The 23,470-nt window shown below is 44.6% G+C and overlaps 1 protein-coding gene across 6 annotated transcripts in view; it reads right to left on the bottom strand.

The window, feature by feature from the left end:
- Positions 1 to 7,037: 7,037 nt before the first annotated feature.
- LOC144125609 (arylsulfatase B-like) overlaps positions 7,038 to 23,470 on the bottom strand; it is a 32,686-nt gene continuing 16,253 nt past the window's right edge. For all 6 annotated transcript variants that reach the window (XM_077659135.1, XM_077659132.1, XM_077659133.1 and 3 more), the window contains 8 exons: positions 22,189 to 22,348; positions 19,804 to 19,916; positions 18,667 to 18,777; positions 16,552 to 16,677; positions 15,472 to 15,598; positions 13,308 to 13,601; positions 11,866 to 12,317; positions 7,038 to 7,657 (listed from right to left, as the gene is read on the bottom strand). In XM_077659135.1, the coding sequence (XP_077515261.1) occupies positions 7,520 to 7,657; positions 11,866 to 12,317; positions 13,308 to 13,601; positions 15,472 to 15,598; positions 16,552 to 16,677; positions 18,667 to 18,777; positions 19,804 to 19,916; positions 22,189 to 22,348 (1,521 nt within the window). In that variant the 3' untranslated portion in view covers positions 7,038 to 7,519. The remainder of the gene's footprint in view (positions 7,658 to 11,865; positions 12,318 to 13,307; positions 13,602 to 15,471; positions 15,599 to 16,551; positions 16,678 to 18,666; positions 18,778 to 19,803; positions 19,917 to 22,188; positions 22,349 to 23,470) is intronic.

Raw genomic sequence — 23,470 nt, 5'->3', positions numbered from 1 at the left:
TGCAAGGCAGAGAGCGAGGCGGAGACCAGAGTTCAACAGAACACGAGCTGTTTATGCTATAATGAGGACAGCAATACTGAGCAGAAGAGAGTGCAATGCAAAACTATTTACAGACAGATGAGAAAAATTACTAACCGCAGGAGAGTGGTTGCAAAGAAAGCACCAAGATTATGGCGTGTCAGTGTGTGTATCGCTTCCGTATTGAACTTCTAAAACCTCTTTGAAAAGACCAGCCTGCCTTTCATCATTAAACGAGCAGCGAGATGGTTGTCCATCAACAAACCTCCGCGTCCGCGACGTAATCAAGGCACCCTGATATTTTTCTGCGCTTAGCCGCTGTAACTGTGCTTTAATGCTGTTTATGTCATCAATATACGATCCCGGGGCAATTCTTTCCCGCTCATACAATCCATTGAGGGTGCGCCCCAATTGGCGAAGGTGAAGACGCTTCAGGAATGAGATCCGGGATGACGCATCAATACCAAATTCTTTACCTCCTGCTTAAATAGATCCCACCTTTGAAAGATTGAGAGATCTACTACTACTAAGCGTCCCCAGAATTTCTTCCAGTCCCGGCGGCGCGGGACAAAAAGAAGGCGGGTACTCTGAATCAGAGTTATCCATTGACTCTACTTGATGTGTCGTAGTGGCGCTGGCATCCGGCGACTGCTGCAACTACGAGCGCGCAGAGTGCGCCTCAGCGCCAAGAGATGGGGCGCGAGATCAGGGACTTTGCTATTGCATAGAGTTACTGTAATGAGCACACAAGGGGAAAGAGGCGCTCGTTATAACGTACATGACGAAAGCTAGCGGCCGCCGAAACGAAGGAGCATAGTGAATGTTTCATTATTAATTTTCAGTTTATTAACTGGAGATTAATCGTGTAATTAATTTGTGGCTTAAGGGTAATTGATAAGAAGGGAGAAGAAAAAAAGAACCACATGCTGCTGGTGGGGTCCGAACCCACCGGCGGCATGTGTTTTTTTTTTGCTTTCTAATGACTTATGTTCAAAACAATTACCCTGTTAATCTCTCTTTGATGAACATCACGAATTAAAAAAAAAGTCCCCTATGTTCCTTGGTATCGGCGACTGTTGGCTTCTGTCATGTGTAATACGTAGAGTTGCGCGCAAAGCGCAACGTCAAATAACGTTGGTTGCGCGCAGTTGTGCGCATGCATTTGTTGTTGCGCGAAGGTGCTCCATATTGCCCAGAAGAGTGGAGAGTTGGGCTTGTTGGTTTACGATCAAGCCATACTGCTCCCCCAAGCATCCAGATTATGAGGGAAAACCGCAACTCTTTTATGCAGGAGGCAGACTTAGTGCAGTCTTTAGCGCGAGTGCAGGCATAATCCGCTTGGTTCTGGCTGCCGAACTTCCTTTATGCTAAGCAGGCTACTGTTGCAGTGAATGACACAGCTCGCTAGTAAGGCGTCGGCTCGACCAAAGCCTGTCTCAATAAGTTAACGAACAAAATACTCGCAATTTTTTTGGATTGGTGGCGCCATCTGTTACAAATACCACAAATCACAAAACTTTCCTTTTTAACAATGTGAGTGAACATATCCACTCGAACAAAATAAAATGCCGCAAAGCATGAGGACAGTAGGTGTACGAATGGACTGTTAGCAACTTTGTACAGTCGAGTCTCTTTAATATGGACACTTCGGTTCCCGGGCAAAAGTGTCCATAAAGCGAGTCGTCCGTAATGACGAATCACAAATAAAAACAAAACAGAAATGGGAAAGTACATTTAATGATTTTAGACCGCTTCTGTGCATAGTGGTGGGCAGTGAGGTGCAAAATCGGGCAATCTTAGAAGCTGGTGGCCATTATTCAGGTGGCTATTATCTTGAAAATCATGGAGCGAAGGTTGAAGCACATGGTTGAAGCAGAGGCGCGTGGCAGCGCCTCTTGGTGTGATGACGTATCTTTTACTCCGACTGTTCACATCCCAATAACTCTGTATTCACCCGGCTGAGAGCTGCTGAATGTGGTTTTCAATGGAGCATAAAATGATTTTTTTTTCGCAGCCAGTCATGCAATGGCGGAAAATGATAAGACGCATCGACGGGGCACCTTGCCACTGTAAAGCATGAAACTACGCCCGCACAAAAGGCCATTGCTGAGGCATTTGCACATTCGCCTGCCTTTCGCTGGTATTGTGCACTCAAATTATAAGGGGCGGAACATCTGGCAGGGGCACTCGGGATTTTCTTCTCATCGCTCTCCATATCATTAGGACAAAAATACATGGACCCCAGTGGGCTCCGTACATTCTCGCTCTGTCCATCCATTGTCCGGACAGCGAGTTTCCATATTAACGAGACGCAAACGCATTGAAAAGTTTGGTTTGGCGCAGTGGCGCAGCGGTTAAGCGATGCGCCACTTTCCCGTGCCATGGTGGCTAGGTTGTGATGGCCACGCAAGGTCAGGTCGCCTCTCTGGTGCAATCAATAATTTATCAGCTATCCTCCACGGGGAACAGTGTGCTCACAATCTGGTGGGCAGGTTGTGATGGCGTCACAAGGTCACGGGACATATCTCGACATATCTCGAATTTGGTGGCCAAGAAGCCGGAAACTTTTTCTGAGAAGCCGACCTAAGTTCTGTTGCATCAATTAAAAAAAAAGAATTGATACCCGTGTGGTTAGAGGCGTGGGTTCAAACTCCACTTAAACCTATAATTTTATCAGGCTTAATTTCATTTCGCGAGTTTTCTATTGGTGCTGACGTACGGACGAACAAAAATTTACAGACAAGTAAAAGTGAAAATGTGATCGGTAAATGCATTCTTCATTAAAAAATGCCAATCTCAAGCTCGGGTGCAGAATATGAAACTTACAGTGATGCAGCTCCGCCAAACGCTGCCGTATTGTAAATACAGTGCAGTTGGCAAAATGAAGTTCCTGCCGTGCCTTCTCTGTGGCCTTGCCTGCGGCATGCGCTGCCGCTCTACTCTTATGTCGAGCAAGCGGGCCCCGTGATACGTACTGCCAAGGTGGAATTCACTACGTCTTTCTCTGAAACTTGACAGTGGCATGGTTCCAGTTACTCTCTGCCGTTTTAACGAGCTATACATGGAAGGCAAGTCACGTAAAGCGCGAAAACGGCTCTGTTTATTGTAGTGCTCAAAGTAGGAATGGTGTGGTCTGATTCTTTGAGTTATCGCCTAATAGCAATAACAAGCTGCCTCTGAAAAACTAGTCAACGCATTGTAAACGCAGGCATATTATTTGTGTCTTGAAAGGATGACATTGTTGACAATTACCAATGCAAATTTCAGACATACTGTTAAACCATACATCTCTCTTCTGACTTGAGGCTATATGATATATGAAGCCTTTGTTGACAAGTTTTGCATTGCTGTCATATTTTTGATATTGCAAAAGCACATTACACCGGGCAACCAAAAATTTCTTGCCGTTTTTGTTGTTGGAAACGTATGAACAAAAAACAATCGCATTAGAAGCAATGATAAATTATATACTATTTTCGTTCTATAGAAAAAAAAATAGCGTGATAGGGAGTTTACTACGCACATGAGGTGAAAGGAAAATAAGGAACGAGAACTTCTGACTCGACGTTTCAAGAACAGGAGGACAACAACACAGTAAGGAACTTACGAACAGGCGTGGCCTCAAGGCTACAAAAGATAAACGCTACAATCATGCAGGCTGTTTGCACAATCCATAAAGATTTCATCAAGCATTTCAACGCATGTTTATAATCTAGATATCTTCCAAGATTTTTGAGAGAGTCTTGAGATATTTTAACTCCTAAAGTACGAACAACAGACAAAGTAGGTACTAATAAATACCGGCACATCGCAATTGACTCAATATTGGTAAAACCATGGAGAAAATGATAAAGATCTGAGTCTATTATCTTCTGTACAGTACAAAACTATTTCCACAACTCCAATATAGATTAAAAAATAACACCTCAAATATAATAGCTTTCACCGAAATAAAGAAAAGCATGGATAATATCAGACTCAGCAGACATGGATGATTAATATTTTCACTTGATATTAGAAATGCTTTCAACGTAATTAATAGGATTTAATTCAATAGGTATCAAACTTGAAAGTAATTTAAATTGGTCATCACATATTGGTGATTTTTGTAACAGCTACGTTTGAAATTTGTAGTTTTTGCTGAAAAAACTAAAAAGCGCTTTACTAGAAAGAAATTAAACTAAAAAGAAATTAGAGATTTGCGGTCTTAACACGAATATGCATCAGTAGTGTGGGATCAGTACGAGAAAAAAAATGACATGGAGCTTGAAACAGTCAATAGGAATGGTGTCAGGTTAATACGTATTTGACGCATTTAGAAGAGAAGACTGCTCGTCACAGTTAATGTATATAAACAGTATTAAAACATTGAAATCCCACAGGGAAAGTAGTCCATTAGCATTTATTTACAACAGCTTCTCAGGGAAAATTAAACTTAAGCTTCCTGAGCGAATCAAACCTTCTCCAGTGAGAAGAGCCCGTAACGTTCGTCAACAGTCACTTGCTCCAATTCTTGTTTAAACGAACAAATTTAAGTACGGATTTTTTCCCAGAACAGTAGCAGACTGGAAAGAAACACACTGCTGTGTGCTTCTTCGTTAGAACGTTTTGTTGGTGAGAGACAACATGCATTTAGCTGCTAAAGCTTGTATGTTTTTTATATGTTTGTACTTGTATATGGCTAAAGTTGTGTCTTTATTCTTTTCATTGTGTGCAGAAGGTATTCACACCTGATTAGGCGAAGCATACCCCACGCAGGACACGCATATACGGGCTTATGCGCAAGATGCCAGGTGCTTCAAATTATTCAGCGCAGATATTTCAGTGAAAAGCCATCAGAGATGCGACAGCGTGCTTTGTGAAGATGGATTCTACAGCACGACTGACATTATGTACCTGGTAGAGCTCTGTAATGAAGCGATTATCTAAATTTAACTAATCCACTCTTTTATTTTTGATTTTTGGGACACGATTTTATTGCGAAATTTAAGGCTGTAAAAATTCGACGTGAGCCCAGTTTTGAAATTTTCTGACTCAGCAATGTGTTTCGAAGTACTGTGTCAAAAACGCGCATTTGAAAGCTGGTTGAGTTGGGTTTCCCGCGTTGCGCTGCGCACGATTTTCAGTGAAAGCCCGGCGTGCAAAGACTCCACGTAAGAGCGTTTCGCTGTGAAAAAAACGAGCAATCTTACTTTACCGAGAAAAAAAAAAGGAGGAGGTAGTTATTTTCTGTGTTTTCTCAAAGGAAACACCAAATCGTACACTACAAAGGGGAGAAGAGTTACGTAACGAATCAAACGCGTGATAACTTTCTCAGTCTGGGGCCATGGCAGAGGCATGAGATGTCAGGCCTAGGTTGGACGCCGTACGATGCAGTCACTGGTTGGCTTCGCCTCACCATTTCCATGGTGCTGACCCGCGAATATATGTGCCTACAAGATTTTGGCGCGACCACCGACCACTCAGAGCTTTACGCGATCGAATGCCAGGCCTCTTCACACAGCTAAACACGCGCAATGACGCTCAAGGGTCGAGATAGAGAAACGATCAAGGCGGAGCGCGTTGTAATGCTTTTTGATGCTGGACAGTCTCGCACCGCTTTCAGAGCGCTTGAGCCAGGGGCTCCGCTTTGCACGGATAAGAGTTTCACGGGCCAGCTCATTAGCCAGGTTATTGCTCTCAATGCCCAGGGACCTATCGTAGGAAGACGGGGAAAGGCTGCAGCCACGCAAGTGTGGCCTCAAGGTCCGTGGACAGATGTGGTGGAAGTGTTTTTTGATTGAGTGGTACGAATGGCTGCCTGGGAGTCAGCGTAGATGGTACAGAAGCGTGAATTGTTGGGCGAGTTGGTACATGTTGACGTGAAAAAAAAAACAGAGAAAAGACGCAAGACCAGAGAAAGACGCACACAGACTGTCGCCGGAATTTCAACTGAATTTATTAAGGTTCCACCACATATTTATAGCCACTACTTGCGCAGGCGTACATACATGCCACATTCAACAAAGTCCGGGCGTCATTGCTAGCCAGATAAAAAATTCCATTCTTTGTCAGTGAGAATAACAGAAGCGTTTAGAAGCGTTTTTAATAAAAAAGAACGAGCGTGTTTGTATCAGCGACCCATCTGTTATTCTCACTGACAAAGAATGGAATTTTTTATCTGGCTAGCAATGACGTCCGGACTTCGTTGAATGTGGCATGTATGTGCGCCTGCGCAAGTAGTGGCTATAAATATGTGGTGGAACCTTAATAAATTCAGTTGAAAGTCCGGCGACAGTCTGTGTGCGTCTTCCTCTGGTCTTGTGTCTTTTCTCGCCGTTTTTCTTTTTCACGTCAAGATGGTACAGTTAAGCAGAGGTGGGAGCGAATGAAAATGTTAAGGGGCGCGAACGGTGGGGAGGACCTGTTTACCGGAGCCGCCAGGAGCCACGTAAGAGGCATCCGTGTACGCCACTCCTTGAGTTTCGGAGGGAGGAGTATGATGAGAGGCAGCAGCATGCCGGCGGTCAGCATGCAGAACTGGAGACATGAGGTATGGCGATAAGTTGGGCATGTTGGTTGGTAATGGTTCATCACGTAGAAGGACGAGATACTTGAAGGTACTCACGACAAGCGCTTATCGTGTCTATTTTCAAGTGTCTCGTTCCCCCTCTTTTTTTTTTTTCGCTGTCCTTTTTCATAATTAACTGCAGACGTTGGAGGTTAAGAGGAAGTGTACGAAGGCTAGAAGCCTCCGGCGGGGAGGGAATAAGAAGAGGGGTCTTCTGAATGGGGAGAATAGTAGCCTGGTAAATTTTGATAAGAAGCATGTGAAATGTGAACTTGATTATAATCTACAACAGAAGCCGAACGAGGGTTGGTGGTGAAATTGGCAGCCGTGGGCTAGTCGTTTCCTCTCTGCAAACTCATAGGAACAAAATCCCTGGCCCAAACCATGGGCCTCCGGCAGACTATTTTCCGGAAAGTGTTCGTTCAGATTTTTTACATACTATGTGTTGTATAATGTGGATTGTGGAATAGAAATGCACAAGTGCCAAACGCGTTTTTTTTCTCTTTATTTCTTTGCCGTTTCGCAAAGCGTTTTTTTTCTTCTAAGCACTAAAGAGCAACAGAATCCGCATTTGAGCAAACTATTGAGATCGCTGTGATGTTTCACAGCCTACAGGCGTGCACCACGATGTTTTTCGGTCTCTATTTTGGACCAAAATCGTCGGAGTGCCATTTGCTTCGCAACGTCCATTTCACGTCTATAGAGTCCGTTTTCGGTGCGGGTCTTTTTCCACAGCGCTTCATAAAACGCGAGCGAATTTTCGCCACCGGCGAGCAGCCTGCTGTTCACCTCGCTTTGCTTCATAAAGCGCCACGCTGGATGGATGTCAAGCGCACAGAACAAAAACAAAAAAAAACGAGTAACGTTGGCGGGGCAGGGGAGGAATAACAAGAAACAACAACAACAATAACATTTTGTACAGTGCATCGGAACACACGGGCAGTGTGGTCGCTACGAGCTGGATCGCCTCCACGTGGTCCAGATGCCACCGTGCTTTTCCGGATAGGAGCGTGGGTCTTCGGGCTCGTTCCGGTGTGGAATCATGTTTTCCTCGTAGCTTTGCAGCATACGCACCATCATGCCCATCGTCTGTTGGTCACAATGTCAAGAAATGAAAAGTAAGTTACACATGTATGCTGGAGACAGTCAACAAAAAGAAAGTACCCGAAACCAAATAATAAACTTGGAATGAACCCTGACAGCGAAAGGTCGTTTTTTTTATTTTTTAGCTTTTGGTTTTGAGGTTGTGGCACTTAAGAAGCATTTTAGAGAACTAAACTGCATTCTGCGTTGGAACCTTTCGTTTGTGCTACTGGTGAAGAAGTTTGCTAGTCTGAAGGCCTTTCGTAAAGTGAAGAGGTTCTAGTGCGCCTTTTGCTCTTTTGTTCATGGGAAGCGGTCAATTCAGACATTCATTGAAGTTGATAAAACGGGATAAATATGCATGCACAAGTGTTTCATGCCTGAACCGAATCCATAAATACTGGCGTCATCTAATTTACCAGCAGTATAAGTGCCCTTCGATAGGCACAGCAAATAACGCGTTCTTAGCTGCTCCGTATGGGCACCTTCCAGTCATGTTACATGCATGCATCATGTCCTATGAAGCAGGGATGCTTGCATCAATGTTGCAGTTTTCGTCCAAGTATATCTTTCATTTCCGTATTAGAGGCGTACACCACTGACATTACATGGCACCAAATGGAATGCCCTGCCATTATGACGAAACTGTTGTGTTTTAGCCTGTTTGCGAAGAAATGAATGCACTGCGCTGCGCATGTCGGCTACACCATTCCTTAGAGTAATTCAGCAATAACAAATAAACGCGAAAGCAACGGCGCCATTGCATGAATGTATTGTTGTCCATGCAAATTACGGCAAAAATCTAGGTGTCTCGCTTTGCCCTAATTTCCATTGCGGAGTTGATGTTAACCTACAGTCATTCATGCGAGTAGTTTTCTCCTCGTCCGCGTATTTATGCTTATCTGTTACTGACGTAAGGACGTTTATCTGCCAATAGTTTCTCTACGAGTATGCCCATCTAATATAGGCACATCTCAAAGTGTACTTCTAATAGGCGGACTAAGCGAACCCATAGGCCCCAAAGAGAGCTTAATTAGGTTCCAGAGGTCAAAGTGGTGCGCACTGAGAAAATACAATGGAAAAGAATCTAATAGCGGACTCGCAATGTCGACATAAAGATGTAATACAATAAAGAACATAATTTGGAGTGGCTTGAACAGGGGCATTGTTCTGAAGCTGGAAGAGGCTGCCTTCGAGAGAGACAATAAACTTAATTGAGGAGTTAGCTCTCTCTCCGAGGATTTCGTTTCCTTCGAATGCGGAGTTATGACATGAATCACGAGGAATGTGGGCTTATTGCAGGCTGTGTGAATAAGGCCGTCGAAATACCTTGTTAGAAGCACAGGGAATCTCACTACTTGCATAGACAGCTGGGCTAGGTGGTTCTGAATTGCATTCTGAAACATCGTTTAGGCGCACAAATAAGCACGGACGAGGAGAAAGCACACAACAGAAACGCCGGGCACCGACTGAATATCATTCACAAAAACAGGCTGCAGGGAGGCGTCACTGATGACATTAAACGCTCAAAGGTAATCCCGGAGCCAGGTGACAATAATTCTAGGCGGCAAAAAACAAACAAACAAACAAACAAACAAACAAACAAACAAATGCAGGCGTTAGTTTCATTTCAATCACGTACATTCTTGCACATCTCCCTTTTTACCTGGCTGACGCAATACTCACGTTTGCCCTTGGATAATCTAATTCCGCTCTCCCGAGCGCAAGAGAAGGAGAACTGACGCAGTAATCATTAAAGATGCAGAGGGCTTGAAAAATTTCCCGGCTTTTCTGAGTACTGAACTTGGGCAACGCAAGTGTTTGTTTCAAAAACGCCTTGCATGCTGGCTCGTGCGAACAACGGCGAGTGTGGTCAGCTAAATGACCACCGCCACCTAGTGGAGCAACTTCCCCCCCCCCCCCTCTAAAAAAAAAAAAAGGCACACACCGAGATACTAGATGCGTCCATCCTGCGGCACTTCTTGTGTGAACTTAGTGTCGAAGGCGCTGCAGGGGAAAATATCAAGAACGTTGTTCACGCCAATATCGCTGTCCAGAGCGTCGGTCGCGTTCATTAATTACTACGAGGTACTCGTCTACATATCTAAAAAAACTTTCTGCACGCAAGCGTCGTAAAGAGACGCTTGAATGCGCTTCTGAGTAGTAAAAAAAAAATCACTTAAAAACGGTGTTAGGAAAGAGTCTACGCACACTCTTTCATTCAGGATGAAACAGCGCTCGTTAGAACCATTATTGAAGACGCGGGGCCTGTAGCCTTCCAGAACATGACAAGGTTATCAGATGACAATTTTTTAGGGCTCTTAAGATTTTATCTGTCGTCATCCATCGTCACATTTAATGAACGCTCTTTCACCCAAGAAAAAGGAGTGTGCATAGGCTCTTGCCTAGCGCTGCTTTTAAGTGATTTATTTTCTCTATATTATTGACAAGCGCATTCAAGCATTTTTTTTTAGAACGGCAGCATGCAGGAAATTTTGAGGTGTGTAGACGACTAGCTCATAACTAAGCGTACAGAGATCGGCTGGTTGGTTCTGGGTATAATCGTGAGACATCATTCCAGCGAACAGAAACACACGGACAATGATATTAGACAGAGATTAGACACCACGGTGGTGTCTACTCTCCTTGTCCGTGTGTTTCTGTAGGCTGGAATGATGTCTCACGATTATACGTCATAGCAACGAGCGCGACCGAGACTCAGGATAGACGTATTGGCGTGAACAGCATTCTTGATATTTTTGTCTAGCTGCAACGCCTTTGGCATGAGGTTCACGCATGGACTGCCGCAGGAAGGGCGCATCCAGTGTCTCGATATGTGCCCCATTTTTGAGGAAATGCGCGTGTGCTGGAAGTACAAGCCACGATCGAAAAAAAAAACAATTCTTAACTATCAATCGACGCAATCCAAGCTCATTAAAAAAAACTATAGCAAAAAATTGTATCCGCTCTACTCTAGACAAGTCGTGTGATCGCAAAGTCCGGGACAGCGTCGATGCCCCAACTAAGGCGACTGGAGAAGGGAGGGTTCCAAACAGAAATTGTGGACTCAGTGGTTAAAAGCGCAGGCAGGCTGAAAATGCGCGCCCGCAGCAGCGACCTGGAATATGGTGTCACACCGCCTCAAGAAGGTAAGAGGCAAGTGCGGTGCACGTCTTTTGTTTTAATTCCCGGAAAAGCTGGGGCGCATGCGCCACCCAGCAAATGACATCAAGTAGAGGCCGGCCTTCAAAATTAGGCACACCAAAGCCCTCGTTGACTGTGAGGTTGGCGTGGTATACAGCATTCTCCTATAGCATGTGGCAAATGTTACATCAGCCAGACTGGGCGCTGTATCAGTGAAAGCTTGCTAGAGCATCGCAAGACATTTGCTTCACTAAGCGGCGGAAGTCGTTTAGCTGACCACATTCGCAGTTGCTCGCACGAGCAAGCATGCAAGACGTTTTGGAACGAACACGTGTGTCGTGCAAGTTCTGCACACAGAAAAGCCCGGACTGTATCTTTGAAGAAAAATATTACTGCGTCAATGCCCCTTCTGTTGGGCTCAGGAGAAAGTAATAATATTATCTAAGGGCAAACGTGTTTATCGCGTAAGCCAGATAAAAGAAAAGGACGAAGTTGTGCAAGAATGTACATGAGTGATATAAAAAATGCCTTTGTTTGATTGCTTGCTTTTTTTATTGCCGCCTAGGATAATCGTCCCCTGGTTTCCGGATTATCTTTGAGTACTGATGTCACCAGTCACGCCTCTCTGTGTAGATAAAGGCCTGTTTTTGTGAATAAAATTCAGGTGATGTCCGGCGTTTGCGCTGCACGTGTGCTCTCTCCTCTCCCATGTTTTTTTTTTGTATACATAAAGGATGTTTCACAATACTACTTGCAGGTACGTTCATGGTCAGGGTCGCTGAAGCCCCGCGTTTTAGATAAGGCAGAATGCAAGAAAATAGATGCCCAGTAGACACTGCTGTAAACCACTGCTGGAAGACTGCGTGCGGAAAACAAGGAAACAACCGCTAGATCGCGCCGTTGTGACTGTGAGGGTCAGCATGGCCGAAGCTTGCTAAATGGTACTCGATACCTGCTCAAAGGAAGGATTAGGACGCAGAAAGACGGAAGTCTACGTTATAGAAACTGGAAAGAGAGCGCTCCTGGCGCATGCATATCTATGCAGAAGAACTGCCTAGAGACAGACGCACCCTCCTCCGAATGTTTGCCAGGTTGAACATCTCGCACGGGTCGATCTCCAGATCGAAGAGGTACGGCGGCTGCTGGGAGACGAAGTTGCTGCGGTACGCTAGCACGCCGCACTCCACCGTGGCGTCCCTCCTCCAGTGGGGCCCCAAGGGCAGCCGGTTCGTGTTGTAGAACATGCGCAGTGACTTGGCCGCCAGCGACTGCTCCATGAGCCGGTCAAGTTCCTCGGGGTCCGCCATAGGCCGCTGATGCCCCGTCGTTTTGAGGTGGGTGTCCGACGAGCCCCTGACGGGCATGTCGTACACGATCTTGTGCTTGCCGTAGCGCAGGGCGCCTGCGCCCGTCACTGGGTCGATGTTGAGCAGCACCTCCTTGCGTGGCGACCGCCAGCCACGGGACAGGGTCTCCCACATGTTGTAGCCGTCCACGTAACCCAGGTTAGACGGGTTTCCCCCTGTCGAGGAGGAAAGAAGAAAACGGGCACACAGAATTATACACGAGACAGCGGATCGAGTATAGCACAGCAATCGAGAATAGGTCTTGCAGGAATGCCACATAGGCCTTGTAGTCGCTATGCTTATTATTCCAAAGCATATTCATTTAAATTAACTTTCCGTATGCTCAGTCAGCGATGAGGTTGTAGCAGGAAGCCGTAACAAAGTGGACTCATGCTAGCAGCGACCGGTGAAGGCGATCAAGGCGGAGGAAAGGTGGAGGACCTAGAGGATCGACAGGAAGCCTCTAGCTTTTTAAAAAATAGGGCGACTTCCCAGCGCCTGGCAACCATTTCATGCCACACCTTGGCCCGAAGAATCAGAATTCGCACGTTCGGAAACGATAGCGCGGATCATAGCAACTGAACGATATCTTCTGAACATTATTTTTTTCTTCCGGAAGGAGCGCCAATATTTTCGCATTACTTCTAATCCGAGAGTGACATTACAGTATAGGATTTCTGCGTCTGGCCCGCGGTCTTGTCGTTCCATTGTGTCCCCATTTGTTCCAGGGAAATACCAGCCTTTAAAACCATATGCCACACTAACACATTTCAAGGTTATGGCTTCAAAACAAGCATTGGCCATCGCACACCCCAGGGATAAAAGGATACCTCTGTAGATTGCACTGATTGCCATGGTGATCGTGTACTCTTCCTCACAATGTAGTGACGCTGAAGCAGAAGCTATAGCTATCGCCATCAAATTGGCAGACAATATTTAAAAGCTTTTCACCCTCTGGAATTCTGCGCAAGTGGTCGACAGTTTGCTGTCGTACGCCAGACTGTCACGGTTAGCGAAGTGACGGGCGCTAGCAAGTCATGAAATGGTTCCACATCCAGAGAGCATGCACAAGCTCAGATTTCCTGGCGCGCGCTGTTGATTTCACTGGCACCGGTTGCTTTCATTGCAGTTGGCCACCGGCTGCAATGGCACGTAGGAGAACTTACCGGCGGCTGCGTAGAGGGTCGGTAGCCAGTCGGTGATATGCATGAGCTGCCGTGAGACGCGCCGCCGCTTCTGGAGCAGGGGACTCCAGATGAACGCTGGCACTCGGACCCCTCCCTCCCAGAGGGACATCTTCGTCCCTCGCAGAGGCCAGTTGAAGCCGCTGTTGGCGTGGAGGCCGTACGGCAGGGCTCCGTTGTCGCTGCTGAACACAATTATGGCGTTCTCCAGCATGTCGGCGCGCTGTAGCGCCTGTGTGAGCATCCCTATGGAATGGTCCAAGCTGTCAACCATGCCTGCGACAGAATATGGAACAAATCGTTAGACGGAGAGGAGCGTGAGAAAACAAAGGCGCAGAGTTTCACGGCTTTGTGACGAAGGGAAAAAAGAAGCACGCGACGTCAGATTGAGCTCAGTGTTGGAGGTGTGCGGAAAAGGAGTGTAAGGTTGATATACAGACTATGTCAGTAGTTCGTGTCGCCGCCCACTGATTTTCTCTATACAGGCCTGCTTATAGTCGTATACTGCATTTATTCTCATCACAATAGCAAATCGCGGAAATTGAGGCTTTCTTATCCGAGAAAGCTGATAATGTGAACAACAAGAAACCTCGTTTGCAAAACAAAGGAAGGAGTTGAGTAACTTAGAGCACGGGTCTGAGCTATGAGCTCCGGGTCCGCTTTTTTTCAGAGCGAGCTTATAAGGGAGATCAGGATTTGATGATTATGAAATCTAGAAGCTTGAGTCAAAACTGCAGGCACGGCTGAGATTAGCAGTATAACAGGATTAATGGCGCTGCATCTGTCAATATGTACGATTCGATGTGGCAGGCAAGTACACAGAGAGCGAATTGATTGTTAACATGAAATCGTCCGATCCGGGAGCGGAGGTGTTCATCGTCTCGAAGCAGTCCCCTGGTATTTTTCACGCCGAGTAGCCAAAGAACGTTTTTGCCGGTGAGATATTCACACCTTCCTTCTTCAGTAAGATGCTGGCGGGTGAGCGAAAAACAGAATAAAGTTCCGAATTCATATCAAATTTCAAAATCAAAAATGTCATTCTTTACGATGGCAAGTAATACGATCTGCTATCGCTTCCGGTCAACCCGTTACCGTAGCATCTCACTGGCTCCTTATTGCAATCTGCAATTGTAATGGGTCCAAGGAACCGGAAAATCAGAAACCATTTTAAGAACCCGCGAAAAACTTCTGGGAATTGGGCTCAAAATTTGTTTACGTGGGCTGGAGTCTCCACTATTTTTGCCATTCTTTAATCAAATGCAGCAAATGCATGCTGACTTCTGAAGCCTGCAACGTCATGTCAGAAGCGAGAAATGAAATTTGTCCTTTGCCCTCCACCCGCCGCGGTGGCTCAGTGGTTAGGGCGCTCGACTACTGATCCGGAGTTCCCGGGTTCGAACCCGACCGCGGCGGCTGCGTTTTTATGGAGGAAAAACGCTAAGGCGCCCGTGTGCTGTGCGATGTCAGTGCACGTTAAAGATCCGCAGGTGGTCGAAATTATTCCGGAGCCCTCCAGTACGGCACCTCTTTCTTCCTTTCTCTTTTCAGTCCCTCCTTTATCCCTTCCCTTACGGCGTGGTTCAGGTGTCCAATGATATAAGAGACAGATACTGCGCTATTTCCTTTCCCCCAAAACCAATTATTATTATTATTATTATTATTATTATTATTATTATTATTATTATTATTATTATTATTTCCCTCCAACACTACTCACTTGCAAATCAGACGTTATGGCACTGAGCAATTAGATTACGGGCGTTGTGGATGTCCAGCCCAGAAGGATTTCCTTGCGCAGAAAAAAAAAGAGCCACCGGCAGCCGGAATTACTTCGCATAATCTGTTTATTTTCATTTGAGGCGTTATTTAAATTTGACATAGGTTGCTACCTTGAGCACGAAAGCAAAATGAAAACAGCACCTTCAGTTTTGAAATGTTTGAAATGTGATAATAATGGGTGACTCAGCGGCGAACAACGTCTTGCGGGGAGCTGTTACCTTGAGCACTTGCATAATCTTAACTAACCCTCGGCGACTTTACGTGCAAGTACACGGGTCACACCTACTCTGTAATTTTAAGGTAACCACTGTCATCAAGAAAACTACGACTGTGAAGAGACTTCCGTTGTCCCGTGGAGCGCCCTCACCTGCGAAGAGTGTCCGGTTGGGATGAGCTATGTAGCCGAACTTGCGGACGTTTTCGTCGGGTGCCTGCAGCGGCTCTCTCTCCGTCGCTGCGTGAGGCGCCAGGTGGCTGAGGTACAAAAACAGAGGCTACCGAAAATAACGAAGAAGAGCCAAGTGTCCGTCAAGCTGGAGCGCGGCAGAATGGCCGCTTGATCGCCAGCGGCCCTGACGACAACTCCTTCGAAAGGAACATAGCTCGCGTTATTTCACTCACTGCCTGGCAGAATGAGTCCTACTTGTAAATCCGTCATGCTAACTACAGCCGATATATCGGAAACGGTTTTGTAATCGTAAGAACTAAGGTCACGGAGGGTCAGGGCCACAGTTTCGTTGTTGGTTTGCTTAATGACCGGCCGGCACCCTGCACTTGTCAGTGATGGCAGCTTACAAAAAAACGTGAAGTTCTGACCAGTCTAAAACCAATCCAATAATGTTAATCTAGTCTGCCACAAATCCTTCAATGGCTAGGAGGCACTTTTAGTACGAATATTGCCTTTCGTGATTTAGGTGATGTGTCGACGAAGAGAAATACGCGCAACACATAGTAGACAGGCTGGTAATTATTATTAATGTAATTAATATAATCAATGTTAATACAATATAAGATTTGACTGAATTCAGTATCGTTGAACGACATTCCTGCCGTTCTGAAATGCCTAGCTTTTGGGACACTATAATGCCAGAAAAAAAAAACAATGTATCAGCGCAATACTACAGGCCAGATTCTAAAACCTTCTCGTCAGCAAATGAAGACAGCGATTGAGCAGAGATTTTGGTTCTCGTTCTGGTTGATTTTCTTTCTCGTTGTAATCGGCCATTGATCATGCGGCAGATAATCTTCATGCGAATTGGGATAAAAAGAAGTTTTGTGATCTTTAACCTGATCTTTAATGTTATGGAAAAAGACCGGGTGTTCTGTGTATTAAAATTATCACGACTGTCACTCTAGCGCTCTATTGTTTTTAGGCGATCAAGAGACCATGTGAAACTTCAGGAAAACAAAGTCAAGTTGGAAATATGTGGCTGTGGCAGCAAGTCACCTGGGATTTGTTGTGGTTTTGGATGACTGAAATGGCATGGTCGGCGAAAAGATCCGTGGCGTACCGACCAGAACCCTTCTGGGATGGAGCCATGTTCATTCGGAAGTCAAGGCCAACGTGCCTTTTCTGGAACGAAAGAAATTAGTCTTCACAACAAGCACCATATGTAAGAGCATACGGAATGTTGAGGGAAGAAAATATTTTCCAGGCTTTTGGAGCGAAAGCTATACTTCTCGCGTACAATCCTTGAAGGTCATGTTACGGCGCAGATATGACCTTGAAGCGGCCTCAGTTAATAGCTTTTGCGTTAAAATGCCGCTGCTAAATTTGTAGTCTGTAATGTAATATCTGTAGTTATACTTAGCACAGTAAGCTTGCACTACAGACTGAGGGACTGACAATAGTCGCAAAACACTGCCTCTACACAAATCACCACAGACGTGACAATGGCATGACAACAGCGCGACGTTGTGTTGACAGTGACTTGTGCGCCTAACGTCACGGAGTTGTTTACGTGAGGGCTAGAATAGCATACCATGAAATAAAAGCACATATTTCTCCCACTAAACTGTTTCTATTCAGCAATAAGTCTTACATTCAAATATAACTTTTGTCATACGAGTGCTCAGCAGTGTCAATAAACTTCTCATTAGCCTTTTGAGCGCAATCTCCGTACGGTGCTACAGCAGAATTCTGTTTAGCGTTTTTTATTAAGTTAATCTGCATTAAATTAAACGTGCAATAGGCACCCCAAATAGTGAATTCAAGCTGCAGATTCCGTTTTGAGAAACGTGCGGAGCATTGTCAATGCACGCATAAACAAAATGTTGGTGGCTGATATTCAGGGTACAGAAAAATATAATTTGGATGTAGAGTTTACGTTCATGCTCACAGATGACAGTTTAGTATAAGTTGAACACTTCGCGGCTCGATAGCGCTATTGTGCTCGCGAAAAAGCTTTTGCTATCCTCGAATATGTAGCATCTGCTGTTTGTGCCATGTTTTCATTCGATAATTACTACTTAATAGATTTTATGGATACCGAGGATAGTTTTATATGCTGCTCTATATTCACGCTTTTCTCCTTGAAATGTTTTCAGGCCTTTATGTGCTCTCTGAGGCACAAAATTAACGCAATGAGACGTGACACCTATTCGACAAGACCCGCTATAGTTCGTAAATATGCTCCGTGTATCGTGCGTGTGAAACATTCAGATACCACTCTTCTCATTCACCGATTGCTGTAAGGAGACAATTTGCACTCGAAGGGACTCTGGGTACAAATCAGAGTTAGCCTGTATTGATAGATTGCGGCGCTGTAATGAGAAGTACACTATTTTAACTGAAAACGCACCCTTTATAAGGTAGAAAAGATTGACAAGATAATATTACAGATGTCGCCACCACCGGCTGTTTTCGGAGGCAAAAGGGGTGCGTCGAGAAAGTTTTTTGAGTGGATCTCGTGGGCAAGGCTGTACCAGTATTCACTTCCCGACCGTGTTCACAAAACCATTCTCGCCCTTGAGGTCACTAATTCTAATTGAGGGGCGGGAAGAAAAACGAAACCAAATTTCTCGACACTAAACGTGTCTTTTCCTGCGAGACGAGCTTCAACATAGCCAGAAAGAGCCACATAGCCGATTTTTACTAAGAAGAAAAGTCTGATGGAGTTTTCCTTTGCCTCCTTTTATCGCTTGATAATTGTATATTTATTCAGTTACACAACCTAACCGCTATCCGCTCTGGTGTTCCATTATCAGCATAGGCTGATTTTCTGAGCGCTTCTGCTCATAAGAGATTAACAGCAATCGCTTTTCTATTCAGTGACAATTTGTAAAAGGTACACATGTTCACAAAATGATGTGCGCTACTTAAGCGAGAAAAAGTACTGACTTTTAATTTTTGTGATGGGTCTATAAGTGAGAGAGATTAAATTGCCTCGTGTGTGAGCCCTTCGCTGTTCATCCAGAGCGTCTCACTTGTCCGCGGTTCAAAGCCACCTGTTCTGTACTTTTTTTTCTGCTGGATGAGCATAGTTAAGCGACAAGATCTTATTGGAACAAGTTAAAAAAAAAAGACACTACACAGAAGACAAATGACAATCGCTGCACTTACGTATTGATTCCGGTACTGATAGTAGTCAATGAAGCCATTGTAGTAGCCGAAGAAGGAGTCAAAGCCACGGTATGTTGGCGTGTATTCTTTCTGAAAATAACCTAGATGCCACTGCAACAGAGAAAGGAGATATCATGAAGTACTTTGGAGCACTACATCTCACAGTTGTCTATTGGAACGGAACATATTAAGAGCAATCTCGCTGTTTGAATTAAAGCTGCTTCCGGCGCTTGTACAGCCACAATTACATTACTCAGTGACCTAAAATACGTGATTCGTATTAGACAAGGGCTCAAGACTTTTCGGCGACAACTGTATTACTCGACCATCTATAATATACGCGTTTGTACTTGCCTCGAAGACAAGGGCTTCACACTATTCTGTAACGACAATTATTTTTAACGACCTAGCAAAAGGTGTGCCGTGTGGATCTCAGGAAGAATAATGCACAGTTGTTGCAGCATACGAAATCCGCAAAATTGAGCGGCATTTTCGAAACAGGTACTATCATGCGTGCTTCTAGAGGAAGGAGAACTTCCGGAGAGGAAATCGTGAGAGAAAAGTTAATAAGGGAAGCTGTTCCATCGGCATGCAGGAATAATTACAGTGAACATGACCTGGAGTGAAATTCACCTTTCATCGGTTCATTACAGTGATTGTGATGAATATCGCGTGTGCTTTAAGCTGAGCCAGTGTAGTAGCTTAGCTGTGGACACTTTAGCTGTATAATCACGTGGGGTACGGCCCCAGAAAAAAAAAAAGGATGAAGGGAAAGATGATTGGATGTAGCATGATCTTACATGTACTTAAGTACGCACCTGATAAGGGTTGTTTCAATACCGCTGTTTGGGCGTTATGCGGACCGAACACGCGATGAATTGGTATGGAGTAACGCTTTAAATTCGTGTGCATGTTTAAGTCGAATATCTGTGAATATGCACACTTACACGCTGACCAGATAACAAACTTCAAACACAGAGAAGAAATATTGCTTGAAAGACCGAAGTATTTTCTTAACACGTGACATCAGAAGCCCTCATCTTTTTTTTTTTTCAACAGTTTGGTTGTGTAGCACTATTCAAGTTTCTTTCCTGTATGAGTTCTACATGACGATATGAGGACTGTATGAGTGTTCACCTTTCCGACCAGATGTGTTGCGTAGCCCAGTTCTTTGAGGTACTGCGGCATAATTTTCAACTCCAGCGGAAGACCCCATGGCTCAGGACTCCTGATCACCCAATGCTGCATGCCTGTAGGACAAGACAACATTGTGAGGACTGCGCCATACCGAGAAAGGTTGCACCCCGCCATAGTAAGCACAACTGATGCATAATCGTTACTCAGTGCTGTAAGCACTTTTCCTCTGATACAGTTAGCGTCCCATTTAGGGTACCGCGTTCGGAGCCCCCTTAATGCTACGCCATATGCTTTGCATTCTATACAAACCTGTTCACAAGGAACGCTGCTTCAGCGTCAAACGTTTCCATAAGAGGAGTTACTAGATGCAAAGGGCCTACGAGGCATAAGCGTCCCTCATAGTAAGCTACAGACGGGGCCCTACGCAACCTCCTACGGTTCCTCTGCTCAGTTCATCAGGGTACCAGACTACATAAGGCGCTCAAAACGCCCCCCCCCCCCTCTCTTCCGTTTACCGACGGTTGAGCTCAAGACAAATGGCCAAAATACCAAGTTTCTCACGAATATGCAAATCACATTAGTTGATCAGGAATATGACAACTATAAATGAACAGAACGGCTGAAGCAAGTGCTTAATTTTTAAAATTTGGCCTTTTGCAGAATTATCTTACAGCACGTGCACATAGCTCAGTTGTGTGCCTTTTCATTTTAATCAAACACCGTTTGTTTTACAGGAGGCAGGAGGCGATGTGGCTTCTGGCCAAGAATTGCCGAAGACTGATCGCACCCTAATGTTTCTGAAAAGAAAAGTTATTGCGATGAAAAGCTAAACGCACCAATTATATTTCAAGTTCAAGCATACCGGCTACTTATTGTTGTAAGAGCCAGTCTGAAAGACAATTTCACGCACTAATTTATTGAGTTGCTCTCTTTGCTTTCATTATGTTCCTGTTCATTTTTCTGCCTGGGGCATTATTTTAAAACCTCGAAGTCCAACCTCGAAGTCCAGCTGCGGTGCTGTAAGAGTTCGCTCAACGTACACCAGTTCGTGGTGGTCAGAACGAGGAGTCATGTTGCCCAGATTCTTGTTTGCGTAGTGTAAATAGGAAACTAAATAAATATCCTAACTTGTGCTCAAATTCCTAAAAATAATGAATCAACGATATATATCACAGTAATTGATCCTAACGTGCAATTGAGGTTGTTTGCGGATGTCTGCGTGCTTAACCGCCCACCCTATGCTAACATTTTGAGTGGCGTTAAATGTAGGAGGCCAGGCTTATTACTATTATATATATATATATATATATATATATATATATATATATATATATATATAGGTGCATAGGGGAATGGTTCTTCTTGTTTAATTTATTGTGCTGATTAGTGGGAGAATAATACTTAGATTAATCCTTGATTTAGGGAAAACTACTTACAAAGCAGCAGAAAAACACACACACACACACACACACACACACACACACACACACACACACACACACACACACACACACACACACACACACACACACACACACACACACACACACACACACACACACACACACACACACACACACACACACACACACACACACACACACACACACACACACACACACATATATATATATATATATATATATATATATATTTCTTGTGCTGTCTATGAATTATACTTCTTAAGACATTACCTTAAAAATTCACTATCTAAAGTAGAGTTGCTTGCTCAGTTATTCACAAATTAGACCGAAACTCGAATATGTGCGCGTAGTTCCGGACGCGTTTACAAAACAAGAAATTGACAGCCTGGAAAAGCTGCAGATGAAAGCTAACGTTTATTTGCTCAGGATTTTCTCCGTGCAACTCGCCCTCTGAATTAAAGTAGGCTGATGGCATTCAATCTCTCGAGCAGAGAAGGAAAAAATTACGTTTGCTGATTTCTTTTCATTCTTTGAAATCAACGTCTAGCAAATAAGCCTTCACCCTCTCTGTCGCTTTCAACATGGAGGCATACTCACCATCTCTGCACTGACTCACTGATACCTTTTTTTAGATGAACACATTTGTTGAAATTTTCAGTCGTTACTTGCAGGGTAAACGACTGAAATAATCCTTTATTGCCTTTTGTCACACATTCGTGCTTTATAAGCTTTCTTTACATTTGTTTTGTTTGCCTTTTCACCCACCCTGCTTGGACATGTACAAGCTCTGCAGTATTGAATAAATAGGAATACAATAAATTAAAAGTAAAGTAAGCTTAAGAGAATTTACTGTAAAGGAAATTCATTGCATTCAGTTAAAACAAGCATATAATGTACGTTTATGGAGTTGCGTGCGGTAGCGTCGCTAAGCTGTTTTGGAACAGCATTCTCTACACCTCACCTGTGTGTATGGGGTACATGCCGGTCATGAGCGCCGACCTTGATGGCGTGCACATCGGTTGCACGTAGTAGTTATTGAGTATGATGCCGTCAGCGGCCAGGGTGTCGATGTTTGGCGTGGGGATCTGCGATGAGCCATGGAAGCTGACGTCGTCCCATCCCTGCCAGAAGATAGCTCGTTAATAATTTGCTTTCAGCGTCCTGACGCGGTCGCTCAGAGGTATTGATCACAGTAATTTTGTTACAAGTTCTTCCGGGAAGTCCCTCTTGTAGCACCTTAGCCATTAAATTGTGTTTGTGTGATACACGAGGTAACGGAAAAACGTCAAGGCAGATTGACATCAAGGCCTGCTTGCAGAAACAATGCCGGTTTTCCGTTCAGTTATATTCACGGTAGAGAATCAAGTACAAGAAGCTGAGTCAAAGAAGTCTCGTATTGTAGTTTTGTCTCACTAAATAACAAATACAAGAAAGGAAATGCGTGCTAGGACTTTTTTCAGGAGAAAATGAGCCTAGAAGGTCCGCATTCAAGTTACGCAAAACACTATTTTCACATTTTGACCCCGTTATATCATTGCAGCTTGAATGATATGGCTCGCAGTGCACACATAGTCCCAAATTGTCAAGACCTCGGCTTCGACATTGCGTACTCGGTGTTGGGCGTTTGGTACAAGGTTTATACCTAGGATAAATAAATGTCCGAGTGCGCCTGTGTATTGCCACGCGGTGCAGAGAACCAGAATTAGGCAGTGGAGAACTGCATGCAAGATACTTCATAAATATTTAAACACATAGCATTGCATTTGGCCTGCTGATGAAAAAACAAAAAGAGTCAAGACATTACATTATGGTCAAGGCACGGTGTAGAAAGCAGAAGTACTTGCTGTTGGGCTAGTTGGTTCATCAAAAAGTTTAATGGAGCACGGGAACGAACACAGGAAGAAGACTCTCTGTGTCTTCCTGTGTTCGTTCCCTTGCGCCAACTTTGTGTAGAAATCAGCTAGCGTAATTTTCGGACCACACAGAAATTGTCTGCAAAGCGGGTTCCCCATGGAATTGAGAGAACTTGCGGCGCTTCTGAAGGAAGCAGCTTTTCCAGAAAGTACGTTTCCAGGAAGCCTGAATTTTTGTCTTTCGAAAATTTCGGGTTCTTTGAAGATTTGCGCAGGACAGTTTCGCAGCCTGCAGAGCAAATCATTGCAACTTTAGCAGACTGCGTGTGAAAAATGTTTACGCGCAAAATCGTTGAAGCAGTTTTGATCGCTTTTTCACAACTTTGCTTC

The sequence above is a fragment of the Amblyomma americanum genome, chromosome 3, assembly GCF_052857255.1.
Source record: "Amblyomma americanum isolate KBUSLIRL-KWMA chromosome 3, ASM5285725v1, whole genome shotgun sequence".
Taxonomy (NCBI): Eukaryota; Metazoa; Arthropoda; class Arachnida; order Ixodida; family Ixodidae; genus Amblyomma; species Amblyomma americanum.
The sequence above is the reverse complement of the archived record's forward strand: the minus strand, read 5'-3'. Positions and strand labels throughout refer to the sequence as shown.